At 57.2% G+C, this 19,658-nt stretch overlaps 1 protein-coding gene across 2 annotated transcripts in view; it reads left to right on the top strand.

Annotated features, from left to right (window-relative positions):
• The first annotated feature begins 7,828 nt into the window (after nt 1–7,828).
• Nucleotides 7,829–19,658, top strand: part of LRRC49 (leucine rich repeat containing 49) — a 39,934-nt gene continuing 28,104 nt past the window's right edge. The window contains exons 1-8 of one of the 2 annotated variants that reach the window (XM_060174282.1): nt 7,829–7,997; nt 9,148–9,204; nt 11,238–11,325; nt 13,329–13,526; nt 13,816–13,918; nt 16,546–16,749; nt 17,983–18,049; nt 19,381–19,524. In XM_060174282.1, coding sequence (XP_060030265.1) covers nt 7,950–7,997; nt 9,148–9,204; nt 11,238–11,325; nt 13,329–13,526; nt 13,816–13,918; nt 16,546–16,749; nt 17,983–18,049; nt 19,381–19,524 — 909 coding nt within the window. In that variant the 5' untranslated portion in view covers nt 7,829–7,949. The remainder of the gene's footprint in view (nt 7,998–9,147; nt 9,205–11,237; nt 11,326–13,328; nt 13,527–13,815; nt 13,919–16,545; nt 16,750–17,982; nt 18,050–19,380; nt 19,525–19,658) is intronic. The other variant, XM_060174283.1, reaches the window with a different exon arrangement.

The following is a 19,658-nucleotide window of genomic DNA, read 5'->3' as shown; positions in this document are numbered from 1 at the left end:
GGTGTAAGGGGAATTCTGTTGCTACTGGACTTTGTTCAAGACGGACGTTGTTCCCAGACTTCACTGCACCTTAGAATCTGCATTTGGGGGGTCAGGCGGTAGCGCAGCAGGTTTAAACGCATGTGACACAAAGTGAAAGGACCGGCCTAAGGATCCAGGTTCAAGCCCCCGGCTCCCCACCTACAGGGGAGTCGCTTCACAGGCGGTGAAGCAGGTCTGCAGGTGTCTGTCTTTCTCTCCCCCTCTCTGTCTTCCCCTCCTCTCTCCATTTCTCTCTGTCCTATCCAACAACAACAACATCAACAACAACTACAACAATAAAACAACAAGGGCAACAAAAGGGAAATATATATGTATATGTATATATATAGAGAGAGACTCTGCATTTGGGGGGTCAGGTGGTAGTGCAGCTGGTTAAGCGCAAGTGGTGCAAAGCGCAAGGACCCACGTAAGGATCCTGGCTTGACCCCCGGCTCCCCACCTGCAGGGGAGTTGCTTCATAGGCGGTGAAGCAGGTCTGCAGGTGTCTGTCTTTCTCTTCCCCTCTGTCTTCCCCTCCTCTCTCCATTTCTCTCTGTCTTATCCAACAACAACAACATCAACAACAACAATAATAACTACAACAATAAAACAACAAGGGCAACAAAAGGGAAATATATATATATATATATATATATATATATATATATATATAGAGAGAGAGAGAGAGAGAGAGTGGGGCCGGCGTGAGGATCCCGGTTCCAGCCCCCGGCTCCCCACCTGCAGGGGAGTCACTTCACAGGCGGTGAAGCAGGTCTGCAGGTGTCTGTCTTTCTCTCCCCCTCTCTGTCTTCCCCTCCTCTCTCCATTTCTCTCTGTCCTATCCAACAACAACGACAACAATAACAATAATAATAAAAATAACAAGGGCAACAAAAGGGAAAACACAGCCTCCAGGAGCAGTGGATCTGTAGTGCTGAGGCCCCAGCAATAACCCTGCAGGCAAAAAAAAAACAAAACAAAAAAACCCCGAAAAAACAAACAAAAAAGAATCTGCAATTGGTCAATATTCACAGTCCCACGTTTGTGGAATGAATAAAGAGGAATCCAGCCCCTCCACCCCAGGGCCATTTCCCCTTTTTAATTTTCTTCTATTGGACAGGACAGAGAGAAATTGAGAGGAGAGAGAGAGAGACAGAGAGACACCTGCTCATGAAGCTTCCCCCTGCAGGTGGGGACCGGGGCCTCAAGCCCGGTCCTTGTGCATAGCAACTTGCTTGCTCAACCAGGTGCGCCCCTGCCCGACCCCCCTTTAATCCCTGTTGACCCCAAGATACTTTTGCCTGAGCAGCCCCGCCCATGCCCTCACCCCGACACAGGTGTGATGGAGTGGCCTTGTTCAGGGCCTCAGGCAGCCTCCACCCATGGGTGCTGAGTGTCACCCCTGCTGGCCAGGTGTGATTTTGTCGGGGGTGGGGGGGCTCACCTGGCCTCTCAGCTCAGCAACGTGTGTGAGTGACGGGGAGGGGGGTGTGCGGCTCAGAGACACAGGGGTGGCCGCTTTTCTGGGGAGCTGGGGGTCTGCAGCCATGACTCCTCTCCACCACACAGGGCCACCAGGGCCACCAGCCACTGTGACAGGATAAAGACAGCGTGGGGGCACCCAGCAGACCCTCCCCTGAGGAGAAGGATGTGCCCCCGTTTGGGCCCCTCCTTTATATATAAGGCTGGAGCTAATGGGGTGGCTCAAGGGGACAGTGTGTAGCTGCCCAGGTTCAAGCCCGGCCCCTCCTCACCGCAGAAAGCTTGGCTGCTGTGTCCTCTCTCCCTCTCTCTAAAATAAAATAAGATGAAATAGAATAATGTTTTGTTATAAAACAATTCCGGGGGCCGCGTGTGGAGCACCCGTTTGAGCGCACACATCACCGTGTATGAGGATCCAGGTTCAAGGCCCCGCTCCCCACTCGCAGGTGTCTCTAGAAAGAAAAAGGAAAAAAAGAAAAAATGGCCACTGTGTGGATTCATAGTGCCAGCAGCAAGACCCAGAGAGAATCCGTTGACAAAAAAAAGTAAAGTAAACAATAAAAATAAACATTTACTCAATTAAATAAAACAATGAGAAAAAAGGGAATTTAAATCTAGGAAGTAATTCACTAAAATAAGAAAAGAGAGAGAGAGAGGGAACCAAGGTATCCCAGGTCTAATTAACCAGATTCTTAGGAATGAGACTGACAAATGTATTTATTTTATGTTTATTGATTTAATAAAGACCATCAAGACTGTAAGATAAGAGGGGTAGAACTTTTATTTTTTAAATGTTTATTCATTCCCTTTTGTTGCCCTTGTTTTATTGTTGTAGTTATTATTGTTGTTGTTATTGATGTCATTGTTGTTGGATAGGGCAGAGAGAAATGGAGGGAGGAGGGGAAGACAGAGAGGGGGAGAGAAAGACAGACACCTGCAGACCTGCTTCACCGCCTGTGAAGCGACCCCCCTGCAGGTGGGGAGCTGGGGGCTCGAACCGGGATCCTCATGCCGGTCCTTGTGCTTGGTGCCACATGCACTTAACCCGCTGCGCTACCGCCCGACTCCCTAATTCATTATTTATTTTTTCTTTTTATTTTTCTTTTCTTTTTTCTTTTTTTTTTAATATTTATTTATTCCCTTTTGTTGCCCATGTTGCTTTTTTTATTGATGTAGTTATTGTTGTTGTTATTGACGTTGTTCATTGTTGGATAGGGCAGAGAGAAATGGAGAGAGGCGGGAGAGAGAAAGAGAGACACCTGCAGACCTGCTTCACCGCCTGTGAAGCGACTCCCCTGCAGGTGGGGAGCCGGGGTTCGAACCGGGATCCTTATGCCGGTCCTTGCGCTTCGCGCCACATGCGCTTAACCCGCTGCGCCACCGCCCGACTCCCTCTTTTTATTTTTTAAAATATTTATTTATTTAATCCCTTTTTGATACCCTTGTTGTTTTATTGTTGTAGTTATTACTGTTGTCTGTCTTTACTGTTAGATAGGACAGAGAGAAATGGAGAGAGGAGGGGAAGACAGAGAGGGGGAGAGAAAGACAGACACCTGCAGACCTGCTTCACCGCCTGGGAAGCGACTCCCCTGCAGGTGGGGAGCCGGGGGCTCGACCTAATTAATTAATTTATTTATTAACTTTTAAAATATATTTATTTTCCCTTTTGTTGCCCTTGTTGTTTTGTTGTTGTAGTTATTATTGTTGTTGTTGTCGTTGTTGGATAGGACAGAGAAATGGTGAGAGGAGGGGAAGACAGAGAGGGGGAGAGAAAGAACCTGAGACTGTGGAGCCTCAGGCAGGATGGTCTCTTTGCAGAACCATTATGCTGTCTATCCTTGCCTGGCCTTCCGGCCACAGGTGAACAGATCCCTAGTGGACTCCAGGTGCAAGGGGCCACGGCAGCGACCCCCATGCCAGCTGCACTACGAGACCCGGAGCCAGAGCTACGCTGCTCAGGACAATGTGCTCAGCCAGCACATTACAGGGGAGAGGTTTAAATATTAAACTACAGTTCTTTTGTCCCTGGGCTACTTCTCTCTCTCTCCCCCTCCCTCCCTCCCTCCCTCTCTCCCTCCCCATCTCTCCCTCTTTTCCTGTCTCCCCCACCTTCTCTTTTCTAGAGAGAGATCCTCTCCCTCCACATTCTGCTTTAAGCTAACAGGTGAGTTATTTACTTATGTGTGTCTGCTTTTTTTTTTTTCTCAAACTCCCACACCAGATATATTGCTGTTTTAGCTAGGAAAATATCACTACACTTTTTAAAAACATGGAGCTGCAGCTGAAAAAGAAATCCTCGCTGAAGCCTTTCTGATCAGATCTCTGGTCTCCAGCCCCTTAGCCTTCCTGGGCTGGCGACCCTGCCCTTAGGGACGGGAGTGGTGCTCAGCTCTACACCCAGGGGACAGCCGCTCTTGGAAAGCCTCCACACAAACTGCTCTTCCTGGCTGAGCAGAGCCCTGCCGGGAACTCTCTGTGGGTCCCACCAGCCATGATGGAGGCAGCTGAAAGGTGAAGGCTGTGGCTTCCCCTGGGTCTGTGGGCTTGGGGACGGGAAGGGATGAGTCTCCAGCAAAGCGGGCTTGGGAGGGACACACGGCTCTGCCCGCACCTTCACAGAAGCCTCCGCAGCTGTGGCTTCTCGTGGTCAGAAAGATGAGTAATGCCGGCCAGCGGGCTACATCCTTCCTTCGGAGACGTGTCAGACTAACAGGAAGTTGCATCAGCCGCCAACAGAGACACAGGTCAGGCACATCTGGAATGAGTCCGTTAGGCCTTTCTGGTTCTGCAGAAGCCCATCCTCCTTTCCCCTGGGGAGTCCAGCCCTAACCAGAGAATGATTGGAATTAATTTGTAGAGATATTACAAAGTTTTGGCGAGAGAGGGTGATTCTGTCATGTCAGAGTTTATTCCATTTGCTGAATGAAAGGGGAAAAAGGTACATTTTGTTCTAGGAGGTGAACCCCTGCTCCAGTGCTTAGAAGCACCCTCCCAGGGCCATGGGTTACAAGCAGTCAGACTGTGTCACAGTTCAAGGCTTCCCAAAGTGTGCATCCCTTAGAGAGATGAGAACATTGTTAAGAAGGAAGATATTGTCAGCACAGTGATTAAGAGGACACTTAGACCAGAGAAGTTCTACAAGCAGAAGAATAGAACTTGTTCAGCGACAGAAAGAGCACCACAGGACTTGTAAGGCTGAGGCTGCAGGTTCAAACCCCAATGCCCACCACTTACAAAAGAGCTCAGCAGTGCTCTGCAGTCTCTGCTCTCACAATTCTCTCTCTCTTTCTTTTTGTAGATGAGGGGATAGAAAACCCTGGTTGGGAGTCGGAAAGTAGCACAGCGGGTTAAGCGCAGGTGGCACAAAGCACAAGGACCGGCGTAAGGATCCCGGTTCAAGCCCCCGGCTCCCCACCTGCAAGGGAGTCACTTCACAGGCAGTGAAGCAGGTCTGCAGGTGTCTGTCTTTCTCTCCCCCTCTCTGTCTGTCCTTCCTCTCTCCATTTCTCTCTGTCCTATATAACAATGATGACATCAATAACAACAATAATAACTACAACAACAATAATTTAAAAAAAAAACAAGGACAAGAAGAGGGGGAAAAAGACTTTGATGCCTGAGGCTCCAAAGCCCCATGCTCAGCCCAGCAGTCCCCATAAACAGAAGCTGGGCTCTAATAAAGTCTAAGAAATGCCTAGGGACTGGGCGGTGGTGCACCGGGTTAAGCGCACATAGTAGGAAGCACAGGGACCTATGCAAAGATCCTGGTTCAAGCCCCCGGCTCCCCACCTGCAGGGGAGTAGCTTCACAAGCGGTGAAGCAGGTCTACAGGTGTCTCTCTCCCTCTGCGTCTCCCCTTCTTCTCTCCATTTCTGTCGTATACAATAAAATGGAAAAAATGACCACCAGGAGCAGTGACTTCGTCATGCAGGCATCGAGCCCCAGTGATAACGCTGGAGGGGAAAAAAGAAAGAAAGAAAAAAAAGAAAGAAAAGAAATGCTTTCTCCGCAGGGCACATGTCTGCAACTGCAGGTGCACACCCACAGCACTGCTGCTCCTCAAGCCGCCCCAAGCTCCCCGCTCCACAGGTGGGTCTGGCAGGCGCAGCTGATGGTGCCGGCCCATGGCCCCTCTGGGAAGCTGGCACGGGGTGACGGCCAGGTGATGGAAGGCTGACCTCACTCAGAAGGCTATGGCTTCTGCTCCTCCAGCAGTTGGGCTCGGGGTCCCTCCCCACAGGCCCAGGGTCCCGGTTCAGCAGGGGGACACGTTCACTGCTGGAGGACTTGCAAAGCCTCAGTGGGCAGCATGTCCTCCTGGCTAATGTCCATCTAGCAGCCAGACCAGATTCAGGGTGCATGGACAGAGCGACTCACCACTCTGAGGGGAGGATCCCTGCCCTGCAGAGGAAAAAATGACCACACTGAGAAGGTAAAGAAAGCAGGAGGGGCAGGTGGAGGTACACCTGGCTAACAGCACAGATTACCAAGCCCAAGGATCTGGGTTCAAGCCACAGCTCCCCACCTGCAGAGGGAACGTCACAAACAGTGGAGCAGGTCCGCAGGTGTCTGTCTTTCTCTGCCTTTCTTGTTCTCTTTCCCTCTCTCAGACCAAAGCTCTGCTCAGCTCTGGCTTATGGTGGTGCAGGGGATGGAATCTGGGACTTAGGAGCCTCGGTGCATAACCATTATTTACCCCTACCCCCTTCTCTCCCTCTATTTCCCCATCTTCTCTTAATTTCTGTCCTGCTTAATTCTTCTTCTTCTTCTAGCCCTTCTTCCGCAGCCAGTCAACAGCGTCAGGTTGAGCCTGATGTCAAGTTTCGAGACCTCCTTTGAATCTGGAGAGGTGGCAGTCGTTGACTATGTGGGTCACAGTCTGTCTGGAGCCGCAGGGGCAGTTCGGGTCGTCTCTGGCCCCCCAGCGATGGAACATAGCGGCGCACCGGCCACGGCCTGTTCGATAGCGATTGAGGAGGGCCCGATCATAACGTGCTAGGTCAGAGCCGGGTGGACGCTCGCAGGGGTCTGTGATGAGGTGTTTGTTCTTGACCTCAGCTGACTGCCAGCTCTGTTTCCAAGAGTCTGGAACAGAGAAGTTCAGTGTAGGCGTAGGGGACCAGATTGGGTGACGAGACGTCAAGCGTTGGACAGGGTGGGCGAAGATATCCGCGTATATTGGCAGGTCCGGTCGAGCGTAGACGTGGGAAATGAACTTAGATGATGCCGCATCACGACGAATATCTGGCTGGGCGATGTTGCTGAGAACTGGCAGCCATGGAACTGGGGTGGAACGGATGGTTCCAGAAATGATCCTCATGGAGGAATATAATTTGGAATCGACCAAGTGGACATGGGGGCTACGGAACCATCCTGGGGCACAGTATTCTGCAGTGGAATAGCATAATGCCAGAGATGATGATCGTCGTGTGGAAGCGCTCGCGCCCCATGAGGAGCTGGCCAGTCTTGCAATGATGTGATTCCTCGCGCCCACCTTTGCTGCAGTTTTTATGAGATGTTTGTGAAATGACAGAGTGCGATCGAGAGTAACGCCAAGACAGACTGGCTGGGCTTCATGCTGGATTCTCGTATCGCCAAGCTGCACATTAAGCTCATGCGAGGCCGAGGCATGGTGTAGATGGAAAACAGATGATACCGTTTTAGCAGTGCTAGGGATTAGTCGCCATTTTTTACAATAATCAGATATCAGAGACATGTCTTTCGTGAGTGTTTCCTCGAGGAGGTCGAACTTGGATGCCTGAGTTGCACAGCAGATGTCATGGGCGTAGATGAGCTTCCTGCCTAATGGAAATGAGAAAGAAAGAAAAGAGAAAGGGAGTGAGGGGGGAAGGTGTCTGGAGGAGGCAGGCGCAGGTATGCTCCCGGGTGGTGGGGCGGCCACGCCCGGCTGGCAGAGCTGCGGAACCGCCCGGACCGGCGGGGACTGCGGACAGGCCGCCAGCCCGGTTGCGCCCGGAGGGCTGGAAGTGCTCCGCGCTCGGTCCGCCGCCCCCGCGGGAGCGACCCGGCCTCTCCCGCACCCCCCATCCCGCAGCCACAACCCGGAACCCAACTTCGCGGGGTCGCGTCGTGGCGGGCAGGAGAGGCCCGCGCGCCGGAAGTGGAGGTTGCCATAGCGACCGCGGCGGCCAGTGCGCTCCCGGTGGCCCCGGCGCCCCACGTCGCCTCCGGGAGCGGGGAGAGGCCGGGAGGCGCCAGCGCTCAGGCTGCCCGGGGCGGGGCGGGGCGGGGCGGGGCGGGGCGGGGCCGCCCAGGAGCTCGGGACGCGGGCCGGGCCGGGAGGCGGACGGGGCGGGGCGGGGCGGGGCGGGGCCCAGGCCGGAAGCGGCGGTTTCCGTGGCAACCCGGGAGCAGGTTGCCTAGGCGACGCCCCCCCCCCGCCCGTCCCGCAGCATCTCGGCGGCGCCGAGGCCCTGACAGCCGCCATGCTCCCCGGGAAGTACCGCGCCGTGTCGGGCCGGGCGGCCAGCAACGTAGGTCGGGGTCTCGGCTCCCCCAGCGCCGGGTGCCCGCCATGGCGGCCGCGTCGGTGATGGTGATGGGCGGCCCGCGCTGCCTTTGTCCCGCGGCCGGGTGGCACTTGGGTGGCGCAGGGTCCTTTGTGTAGGCTCCAGGCTGTCCCCAGGCTGTCCCCTCCCCTGTCCCCTCTCCTGTCTCCAGGCTGTCCCCTGTCCTGTCCCCTCCCCTGTCCCCTCTCCTGTCTCCAGGCTGTCCCCTGTCCTGTCCCCAGGCTGTCCCCTCTCCGGTCCCCAGGCTGTCCCCTGTCCTGTCCCCTCCCCTGTCCCCTCTCCTGTCTCCAGGCTGTCCCCTGTCCTGTCCCCAGGCTGTCCCCTCTCCTGTCCCCAGGCTGTCCCCTCTCCGGTCCCCAGGCTGTCCCCTGTCCTGTCCCCAGGCTGTCCCCTTTCCTGTCTCCAGGCTGTCCCCTGTCCTGTCCCCAGGCTGTCCCCTCTCCGGTCCCCAGGCTGTCCCCTCTCCTGTCCCCAGGCTGTCCCCTCTCCGGTCCCCAGGCTGTCCCCTCTCTGGTCCCCAGGCTGTCCCCTCTCCGGTCCCCTCTCCTGTCCCTTCTCCTGTCCCCTCTCCTGCCCCCTCTCCTGTCCCTTCTCCTGTCCCCTGTCCTGTCCCCAGGCTGCCCCCTCTCCTGTCCCCAGGCTGTCCCCTCTCCTGTCCCCTCTCCTGTCCCCTGCCCTGTCCCCAGGCTGCCCCCTCTCCTGTCCCCTGCCCTGTCCCCAGGCTGCCCCCTCTCCTGTCCCCTGCCCTGTCCCCAGGCTGTCCCCTCTCCTGTCCCCAGAAGGTGGAGCGGGCCTGCTGTGGAGGGCTCGGCCAGCCCCATCCAGACCCCGGAGTTGCCTCTGCAGCTCTGAAATGGCCGGGGTCCCAGCTGGGCCAGCAGAGGGTGATGTGGCTGGGACAACAGGGGAAGCATCCCAGGGAGGCTCGAACCGGGATCCTTGCTGGTCCTTGTCCCTCTCCGTGGCGGTTTTATGGTTGTGAGAGAAACACGAGGCCGGCATTCCGCCGCCCCATCTCTGCTGCGCCCTGGTCGTGCTGGTCTGCGATCATCTCGGCCGCCCCCACACGAGCGGCTCCGGAGACCGGCTCCCTCTCACGGCTGCTCCTCTGCAGGTGAACTGTGGGCTTCACCTGGTCATCCAGACCTCGTCACTGCCGGACAGGAACAAGGTGAGGCTTCAGCATCGCGGGGCACTTGCTTAGTCCCTGCAAGGAGGCGGTATGTGGTTTCTTTTTGCCTCCAGGGTTATCGCTGGGGCTCGGTGCCTGCACCATGAATCCACTGCTCCTGGAGGCCGTTTTTTCCCTTTGGTTGCCCTTGTTGTTTTATTGTTGTAGTTATTATTGTTGTTGTCGTTGTTGGACAGGACAGAGAGAAATGGAGAGAGGAGGGGAAGACAGAGAGGAGGAGAGGAAGACAGACACCCGCAGACCTGCTTCACCGCCTGGGAAGCGACTCCCCTGCAGGTGGGGAGCCGGGGGCTCAAACTGGGATCCTCGTGCCGGTCCCTGCGCTTGGCGCCCCGTGCGCTTAGCCCCAGCAGCGTGCCGCCTGCTTTTAGGAGTAGAGTCCGACTGGAGACTTTAGACCTATTGATTTTAGTCTCCAAGGTAAAGCTAATTTTAATTTTCTGTCTACATAAAGACCCCCCCCAAAAAAAAGACTTTGAAAAACTGGATCTTGGGGGTTGGGCAGTAGCACAGCGGGTTAAGTGCCAAGTGGTGCCAAGCATAAGGATCCCGGTTCGAGCCCCCGGCTCCCCACCTGCAGGGGAGTCGCTTCACAGGCGGTGAAGCAGGTCTGCAGGTGTCTGTCTTTCTCTCCCCCTCTCTGTCTTCCCCTCCTCTCTCCATTTCTCTCTGTCTTATCCAAAAACAAAGACATCGGTAACAATAACAACAATCACAACAACGGCAATAAAAGGGGAAAATGGCCTCCAGGAGCAGTGGATTCGTAGTGCAGGCACCGAGCCCCAGCAGTAACCCTGGAAGAAAAAAAAAAAGAAGAGAAGAGAAAAGAAGAACTGCATCTTATCTCACCAATTCCATGCCATGCTCTTTTTTAAAAAAATGTATTTATGAAATAGAAATATTGACAAGACCATAGCATAAGAGGTGTAAAATTCCACAATACTCCCAGCACCAGAGCTCCGTATCCCCTCCCCTCCACTGGAAGCTTCCCTAGTCTCTATCCGTCTGGGAGTCTGGACCCAGGGTCATTATGGGGTGCAGAAGGCAGGAGGTCTGGCCTCCGTGATGGCTTCTCTGGCTGTGTGCTTTCACTGGGTGTCTGGACCTCCTACATCAGAGTCTTTGCCATTAATGGCCCTGTGTTTTAGTTAGGACAGTTATGTTTTCTTTCGTAGCATGTCTTACTCCTGATGGAATCCTTGAGTGGATAAAACACAGCCATTTCAGGGGTCGTGCACACGTGCCATTTAAAATCACATGAGAGGGGGCCAGGCAGTGGCGCACCTGGCTGAGCGCACACATCACAGCGCACAAGGACCCGGGTTCAAGCCCCCAGCCCCCACCTGCAGGGGGAAGCTTCACAAGTGGTGAAGCAGGGCTGCAGGTGTCTCTCTGTCTCTCTCCCTGTCTGTCCCTCCTCCCCTCTCAATTTCTCTCTGTATCCAATAATAGATAAATAAGTAAATAAGATATACACAAAAAGAAAAGGTTATCTTAAAAAAAATTCTTTAAAACTACATTCATTAATAAGTAAGTAAAATAAAAGCACATGAGGAAAAGAAAAAGAAAGACCACTAAGCGGGGATGTGTATTAGAGTAAATACTTAGTAGAAGTCACAACGCAGACATGACACTCACTTTTCCTTATCATTTGCCCACAAGATCCCTGGGATTTCTGACTTTTGCTGTGTGCCACCTCCCTCCCCACCACACTCCTCGTCCAGTTCCGAAGCTTTGGGGTCACTGAAAGTGGCTCTGGACAGCCGGATGCTCTCGCGCCCCCACCCCCCCTGCAGGGCACCGCGGGTCTGCTTCCCGCCTCCCTGTCCGCCTCCCAGTCCGCAGCCAGGGTAGGGAAGCAGGCAGGCTGCAGCATTTCGTGCCCGTCTCTCCCTCCGGCTGCATGTGGTCAGGGCTTCCGGACGCTGTAGCCTGGGCCGTTGCATGTTGCTTACAGCTGTCACCGCTCCTTGTGGTAAATCCTTTCCCAAATGTTTTTAATGATGCCTTAGGTTGAGTTCAGGCTCAGTAAAGAAACGCCGTCGTTCTCCGGCCGACTCTTGCAGCACGACCTGGAGAGGAACTACTCGAGCAGACAAGGTACAGTGAGTGCGTGAAGCCCCAAGCGGCTTGGCTCTGTGTGGGCCCCTCGCCCAGGCTGCGGGAGCTGAGCGGAGACAGGCTGTGCTTGCACCTTAGACGAGCCTTCCCGCCGGCACAAGGCGCGGGCTGCTGGGTTTCAGTTTGGACGGGGAGAATGCCCCCTGATATCAGAGCTGGGAAGCGGCTGATGGCTGGTGACCAGGACTGGGACTGCAGGAAGACAGTTTTAGAGAGGAAGGACCCCCGCCCCGCCCCGCTCACTGGCTGTGAAGTCGCAGCTGTTTCTGTCCGGGAGCTCACGTTCTAGTGAGTGCAGGGCGGGCTACAAGGGCTGAGCTCAGTGCCCCTCCGCAGCCCCTCTGCCCATGCCTGTCGTGTGTAAGATCTGGCTGAGATGCCAGGCCCCGTGCCGGGCCACGGAAAGTCCAGGACTGCCTCTCACGCTGAGCGCGCTTAGCTTAACCGGAAGCCTCAGAAAATACCTTTCTGGGTAGGGGAGGCAGGGTAATGGTTATGCGGAGACTCTTAGGCTGGGGGCCGGGAGGTGGCGGTGCACACAGTACTATGCACGGGGACCTGGGTTCGAGCCCCCGCTCCCCCCCTGCAGGGGTGGATGCTTCATGAGCAGCGAAGCAGGTCTGCAGGTGTCTGTCTTTCTCTCTCCCTCTCTGTCTATCCCTCCTCTCTCGATTTCTCTCTGTCCTGTCGAATGAGAGAGAAGGAAACAACAGGGGAAAGATGGCCACCGGGAGAGCTGGCTCTGTACTCCTGCAGCTGACGCTACAGGTGGGCTGCAGGCAGACAGACAGCCGCACACAACCAGACTCTTACGCCTGAGGCTGTAAGGAAATAAGTTTCCAGATGAAGTCTGTCTTCGTTGTTTTTAAAATCCCACCACGTCATCTCAGTCACTGAACTCTAAATGGCGGCCGAGGCCCAGCTGAGTGGAGGCCACTCTGGCCGCAGCTTCAAGGCCGCCTGCTGTCGGAAGCTTCTCCTCATCTTCACGTCACTCCCCTGTCCTTCCTAGTCACGGAGTCCCCAGCAGGCTTTGGCTTCTGCCAGTTCACCCACATGAGTTCTGATTTCTGATTTCCAAACGTGTTTACGGCCTTCTGGTCACATCACAGAAGCAGCCCCTGTGAGTCTGATGTCACTTCCGATGGCCTAGGCCCCGGGACAGCGGCACCAGCGTCCTGGGCACTTTTCAGAAAGCGGCTTGTGGGCTCTGGCTTTGGTCTGAAGAAGCCGGGTGCAGGGTGCTTTGCTTGGTGGCCTGCGGGCCTGGAGGGGCCTCTGTGGGACTTGATCCTAAGTGGTCACCTCATTCACTAGCCTCCCAGCACCCCAGGGGAGTGTGTGTGTGTGTGTGTGTGTCCGTCCGTCCTTACTGCTCAGCTTAAGGATTCTGTGGAAGCCTCCAGCTCTAGCCCAGTGCAGGAGCTCTGAGCACCTGCAGGTGGGGAGCAGGGCCTTGAACCTGGGCCTTTGCGTGTATCCTTGCGCGTATCCTTGCGCTTAGTACTGTGTGCGCCTAACCGGGTGCACCACCGCCCGGCCCCCCGGGGTTGTCTCTTCACTGAGGAAGCTGCTGGGGGAAGGTCCCCAAGGTGGCCGAGCCTCCCTTTTGACCCAGCACTGGGGTCTTTTTTCTGGAGCCTCCTGGGATCTCTTCTTGGCCATTTGATGTCCTTCTGGGTCCCTGGACTCTGTCTCGGTCTCCAGCTCTCGCCAGGCCCATCCGTGACCGGCTGTCCAGTGACGGGAAGTGCCGCTGTCGGGGCCTCTGTGTGCTGCCGGGGGTCTCTGAGGCTCATCAGTCCCCTAGGCTGCAGGGTGTTCGGTGCAGAGGCGTCTCACGGACGCCTGGGCTTCCTCGGCCCCCCGCCCCGGGGCCCCGCCAGCCTGAGCACCCTGCGGTGTGCTGCCCCTCGGCCCACTTCCCTGCGGCCGAGCTCCGGCCCGGGTAGCGCCCTGACAAACTTCTCGCTATTTTGAAGGAGACGGAAGAATCATAAGCCCTGTGCCGCGCAGCAGGCCGTCCTGCCTGCCGTCCCCCGCCAGCGTGGCAGACTTCTGCGGGCTGGACGTGAGAGCGGCCGCCAGCTCCATCCCCGCGCTCGGAGAGCCTCCGGCTCAGACGCTGTCCAGGCCCAGAGCCCGGCAGGGCTGTCACAGTGCCGGCCCCAATGTGTCGGGTACGAGGGAGGGACGCCGGTCCCCAGGCGCAGGCGGCGAGGAGGCGTGAGCCGGAGCAGGCCGGACCCGGGGGGACGGTCCCCCCACAGGGGCCCTGCAGGCCGCCCAGGCTCAGGAGGGCACCGGGAGGCCTTCGGGGAGAGAGGCAGAGTCGGACGTGGGAGCTAGGCGCAGGGCCGAGGGCTGATCGGGGTCTGTCGTGCCCCGTGCCCTGAGCATAAGTGACCTAGGCGTCGCCGCCGGTGCCGGGGGTCCGGCCTGCCGGGTGACGGGCGTGCCGTCCAGCAGGTGAGCACTCGAGCCTGGTGAGCTCCTCCATGCCCGCCTTCCCCATTCTGCACCGCTCCACCGAGGAGAAGATCCTCTGCTCTGACAGGCTGACCCTCGAGAGGTGAGCGTGCCCGTGCCCCGTGCCCCGTGCCCCGGGACCCTCCGGCTTCCTGCTCCTGCGCCGGGCACGGGCCATCCCCGACTGTCCGGGCCACAAGCCACCAGGTGGCCTTTGCAGCTTCTCGCTGGCCAGCGGGGCTCCCCGTGACCTCGAGGTCTCGCCCCACCCCTTCTGCCTTCCTCCTGTCTCACTCCAGAGCAACCCCGCACCCCATCTCTGCTCCCGCTGCCTCCCAAAGGCTGCTCCTCCGTGTCACCCCCATGTGCCACCCCCACATGTCACCCTATGTGTCACCCCCACGTGCCACCCCCACATGTCACCCCCCACATGCCACCCCCATGTGTTACCCCCATGTGCCACCCCCACATGCCACCCCCCACATGTCACCCCCCACATGCCACCCCCATATGTTACCCCCATGTGCCACCCCCACATGTCACCCCCCATGTGTCAACCCCCACGTGCCACCCCCCACATGTCACCCCCACATGCCACCCCCATGTGTCACCACCCATGTGCCACCCCCATGTGTCACTCCCCACGTGCCACCCCCCACATGTCACCCCCACATGCCACCCCCATGTGTCACCACCCACGTGTCACCCCATGTGTCACCCCCCACATGCCACCCCCACGTGTCACCACCCACATGTCACCCCCATGTGCTACCCCCATGTGTCACCCCCACATGCCACCCCCCACATGTCACCCCATGTACCACCCCCACGTGTCACCACCCACATGTCACCCCCCACATGTCACCCCCACGTGCCACCCCCCACATGTCACCCCCACGTCACCCCCACGTGCCACCCCCCACATGTCACCCCCCACATGTCACCACCCACATGTCACCCCATGTGTCACCCCCACGTGCCACCCCCCACATGTCACCACCCATGTGTCACCCCCACGTACCACTCCCCACATGTCACCCCCCATGTGTCACCCCCCACATGTCACCCCCCCATGTGTCACTCCCACGTGCCACCCCCCACATGTCACCCCCCACATGTCACCCCCCACGTGTCACCCCCCACATGTCACCCCCCATGTGTCACCCCCCCATGTGTCACCCCCCCATGTGTCACCCCCCATGTGCCACCCCCCATGTGTCACCCCCCCGTGTCACCCATCCCTGTGTCCATTCTCAAGTGGCCTTCCCACCAGCCCACAGCCCTCCCACTGCAGGTCCCCAGCGCCCTCTGCTCCCACCTGCCTCTCACCTGGGCGCCACCTCCCCACTGTTTCTGTCTGTCTGTCTGCTCAGTCCCTGCCTTCCATCTGGAATGGCTCTTGCAGTGAGCGGAGCAAGGCTGTCCCGGCCCCCAGAAGCGCCCCCCTCCATCTGTGGTGCCTTCTGCCACCAATGTCCCCGCCCTTGGTGTCCCCGCCCTTGGTGTCAGCTGTGGGGACAGGCTGGGGGTTGTAGAGTTTGGGGTGGAGGGACCCTTGGGGCAGGGGCTCATGCACCTCCAGCCCCCGCTGGCCTGTGAGACTGCACTCAGGGGTACTGGGAACAGGCTCTGGGTACTGGGAACAGGCTGTGGGGTACTGGGAACAGGCTCTGGGTACTGGGAACAGGCTGTGGGGTACTGGGAACAGGCTCTGGGTACTGGGAACAGGCTGTGGGGTACTGGGAACAGGCTCTGGGTACTGGGAATAGGCTGTGGGGTACTGGGAACAGGCTCTGGGTACTGGGAACAGGCTCTGGGGTACTGGGAACAGGCTCTGGGTACTGGGAACAGGCTGTGGGGTACTGGGAACGGGGCTCTGGGTACTGGGAACAGGCTGTGGGTTCTGGGAACAGGCTGTGGGGTACTGGGAACAGGCTCTGGGTACTGGGAACAGGCTCTGGGTACTGGAAACAGGCTGTGGGGTACTGGGAACAGGCTGTGGGGTACTGGGAACGGGGCTGTGGGTACTGGGAACAGGCTGTGGGGGTACTGGGAACAGGGCTGTGGGTACTGGGAACGGGGCTGTGGGTACTGGGAACAGGGCTGTGGGGGTACTGAGAACAGGGCTCTGGGGTACTGGGAACAGGCTATGGGTACTGGGAACAGGGCTGTGGGTACTGGGAACAGGGCTGTGGGTACTGGGAACGGGGCTGTGGGTACTGGGAACAGGGCTGTGGGGTACTGGGAACAGGGCTGTGGGTACTGGGAACAGGGCTGTGGGTACTGGGAACAGGGCTGTGGGGTACTGGGAACAGGCTGTGGGTACTGGGAACAGGGCTGTGGGTACTGGGAACAGGGCTGTGGGTACTGGGAACAGGCTGTGGGTGCTGGGAACAGGCTGTGGGTACTGGGAACAGGGCTGTGGATACTGGGAACAGGCTGTGGGTACTGGGAACAGGGCTGTGGGTACTGGGAACAGGGCTGTGGATACTGGGAACAGGCTGTGGGTACTGGGAACAGGCTGTGGGTACTGGGAACAGGCTGTGGGTACTGGGAACAGGCTGTGGGTACTGGGAACGGGGCTGTGGGTCCTGGGACTCTCCGCAGGCTGTTGGAAGCCTGCTGCACACACGGGCTCCGGTCAGGGGGCTCGGCGGGCACAGCTAGGCCCCCGGACGAGGAGGGTCCTGCCTTCTGCTTGGGGTGGGGGAGCTGACCGTCTGTCCGCAGGCAGAAGCTGACCGTCTGTCCCATCATCGACGGGGAGGAGCACCTCCGGCTGCTCAACTTCCAGCACAACTTCATCACCCGCATCCAGAACATCTCCAACCTGCAGAGGCTCATCTTCCTGGACCTGTACGACAACCAGATCGAGGAGATCAGCGGGCTGTCCACCCTGCGCTCCCTCCGCGTCCTGCTGCTGGGCAAGAACAGGTCACCCTGGCCGGCCGGGGCGGGGCAGGGGACACCGGGGGACACCGGGGCGGCTGCTGGCTGGGCCCCGTCCCCAAAGGGCCTTGAACCCGGCGCCGGAGCTCCCCGAGGGCGGCACACACGCCTTTGGTTCCGTCTTCCTGCGCGAGTCCCCGAGGCGCATCCCTGTCTGTCCCTTGAGGCGGGATGAGGGGAGAGCCACTCGGGTATTTCCGCTCCAGAAGCATTTCTGACAGACTCAGGTAACGGCTGACTGAAGAGAAACCAATAGTCAACATTTAAAAAAGCGCTTAAGGGGCCGGGCAGTGGCGCAGCTGGCTGAGCGCACATGTCACGGTGCATGAGGACCCGGGTTCGACCCCGGTCCCCACCTGCAAGGAGAAAGCTTTGCGAGTGGTGAAGCAGGTCCACAGGTGTCTCTCTCTGGCTTTTTCCCCCTCTATCCAATAAACAAATAACCAAACAGCTTTGATAACACGTCAATATCTGTCTGCGCTCGTTCTGTGAGAGACGCTCCAGCCGACTGAGCTGGAGCCGCAGGCAAGCAGGTGTGAGCCTCCGCCAGCCCCGGGACCCGGGACCCGTCACCTCTGGCCCTGCAGCCCGGGGACCCGCTGGCATCACCCTGAGGTGCCTTTGCGTTAGCCCTTCCCACTGGGGCTCCGTCCCCCGGGCCGGCCTTTCAGAGATGGGAGAGACACCACGTCTCTTCAGGTGCCTGACTGGGTGAGCTGTCCCGCAGCCCCTCACCACAGCCCCCTCGGCAGCTCTCTTCTGCGCTTTGAACACGGCGCCAAGAGCTGCTCACGGTTCTGACGTCTCAGATCTTCTTTCCATCTTTTTCTGCATCTGGCATTTAGCTTCTCTGATGCTTTGGAAATGACCTTGTGTCTGTTTATCCGTTTATATCATCATTATTATAAAGAATCGTATTAGCTTTACCCATTAGACAGAGGCAGCCAGAAATCGAGAGGGGACCAGGCGTCAGAGAGGGAACAGAAGGACAGACAGAGACAGAGGCCTCATGGGCCTTGGTGGCGGTGGGGACCGAGCCTGGGCCCGGCGGGTGGAGGCCTCTCCTCAGAAGCAGCCCCTGAGCTGTGGTGTTGGCTTTGCTTGATGGTGGCGTTTCCTTAGCAGCCAGCAGACAGCACGTCCAAGGCTGCGGCGGGTTTTGATCCCCAGTGGATGTGAACATGTCGCTGATTCTGTCCTACCTACTCTGATTTTCAGAATCAAGAAAATCTCCAATCTGGAGAATCTCAAAAGCTTAGACGTCTTGGACCTCCATGGAAACCAGGTATCGTGAAGTCCTTGTATTTGGCTCCTAGGGGGAAAGACCAGAAAATCTGACATGAGAAAAGGCTTAAGAAGTACATGCGGGAGTCGGGCGGTAGCGCAGTGGGTTAAGCACACGTGGCGCAAAGCACAAGGGCCGATTAAGGATCCCGGTTCGAGCCCCCAGCTCCCCACCTGCAGGGGAGTCGCTTCCCAGGCGGTGAAGCAGGTCTGCAGGTGTCTGTCTTTCTCTCCCCCTCTCTGTCTTCCCCTCCTCTCTCCATTTCTCTCTGTCCTATCCAACAATGACCACAACAATAACTACAACAAGAAAACAACAAAGGCCACAAAAGGGAATAACTAAATAAATAAATATTTTTTTAAAAAAAAGAAGTACGTATGTGCATAGAACCTTCTAAGGTACCCTCAGCAAGTCCCGCGTGTCTAAGCCACTAGGCCTGTGTGTGAGAGGAGTGACATCCCACCCAGTCACCTGACCGTTTCCAAACATCCAAGCCTCAGTGCACAAGGCATGGTGCTGGGCGCCGGGCGCTGGGTGCTGACTGTTGAGTGCTGGGCACTGGGTGTTGGGTGTTGAGTGCTTTTGGGCGATGGGTGCTGGGTGTTGGGTGCTGAGTGGAGTGCTGGACACTGGGTGCTAAGTGCTAGGTGCTGGGTGTTGGATGTTGGGTGCTGGGTGTTGAGTGCTTTTGGGTGATGGGTGCTGGGTACTGAGTGCTGGGCACTGGGTGCTAAGTGCTGAGTGCTGGATGTTGAGTGCTAGGTACTGGGTGTTGAGTGCTTTTAGACAATGGTGCTGGGTGTTGAGTGCTGGGCTCTGGGTGCTAGGTGCTGAGTGCTGGGCCCTGGGTACTGATTGTTGAGTGCTTTTGGGCGATGGGTGTTGGTTGCTGAGTGCTGGGTGTTGAGTGCTGTGTGCTGGGTGATGGGTGCTGGGAGCCGTCCAAACAGCGGGCCTAGTAAAAGTCACTCCAGTGTTTATTGCAGTCAAGTCATGAATAGATCTTCTGGTTAATCTTTCACAAACAACATAGTATATATATATATATATATATTTTTTACAACAAAGGACATTGGAAGCAGAGTTTTCGGTATTTTCATATAAGCCTTTCACTGAAGCCTGACTTTGAATAGTCGATTAGGGTTTTTGTTTTTATTTATTTTTATTGGCTAGAGACAGAGACACACTGAAGGAGGAGAGGGAGCTAGAGAGGCAGAGACAGAGAGACACCTGCAGGCCTGCTTCCCCCTGCAGGTGGGGACTGGGGCTGGAACCCGGGTCCTTGTGTGCCCCACCTAAGGCTGACTCCTGCCAGCCGCCTCTCTCACCAGATCACCAGGATCGAGAACGTCAACCACTTGAGTGACCTGCGAGTGCTGAATCTTGCCCGCAACCTGCTGAGCCATGTCGACAGCCTGAGCGGGCTGGACTCCCTGACGGAGCTCAACCTCAGGCACAACCACATCACCTTCGTGGTGAGTGACCGGCCCGCGCCCGTGCCCGCGCCTGCGCCCACGCCCACCCTGGCTGTCCTGTCACGAGACTGCGGTGACGCTTCAGGATCTTTCCTTCTGAAGTGAAGCCGTGGCTGTGACCGCGAAACGTCACG

This window comes from Erinaceus europaeus, chromosome 16 (assembly GCF_950295315.1).
Source record: "Erinaceus europaeus chromosome 16, mEriEur2.1, whole genome shotgun sequence".
In the NCBI taxonomy this organism is placed as follows: Eukaryota; Metazoa; Chordata; class Mammalia; order Eulipotyphla; family Erinaceidae; genus Erinaceus; species Erinaceus europaeus.
The sequence above is the reverse complement of the archived record's forward strand: the minus strand, read 5'-3'. Positions and strand labels throughout refer to the sequence as shown.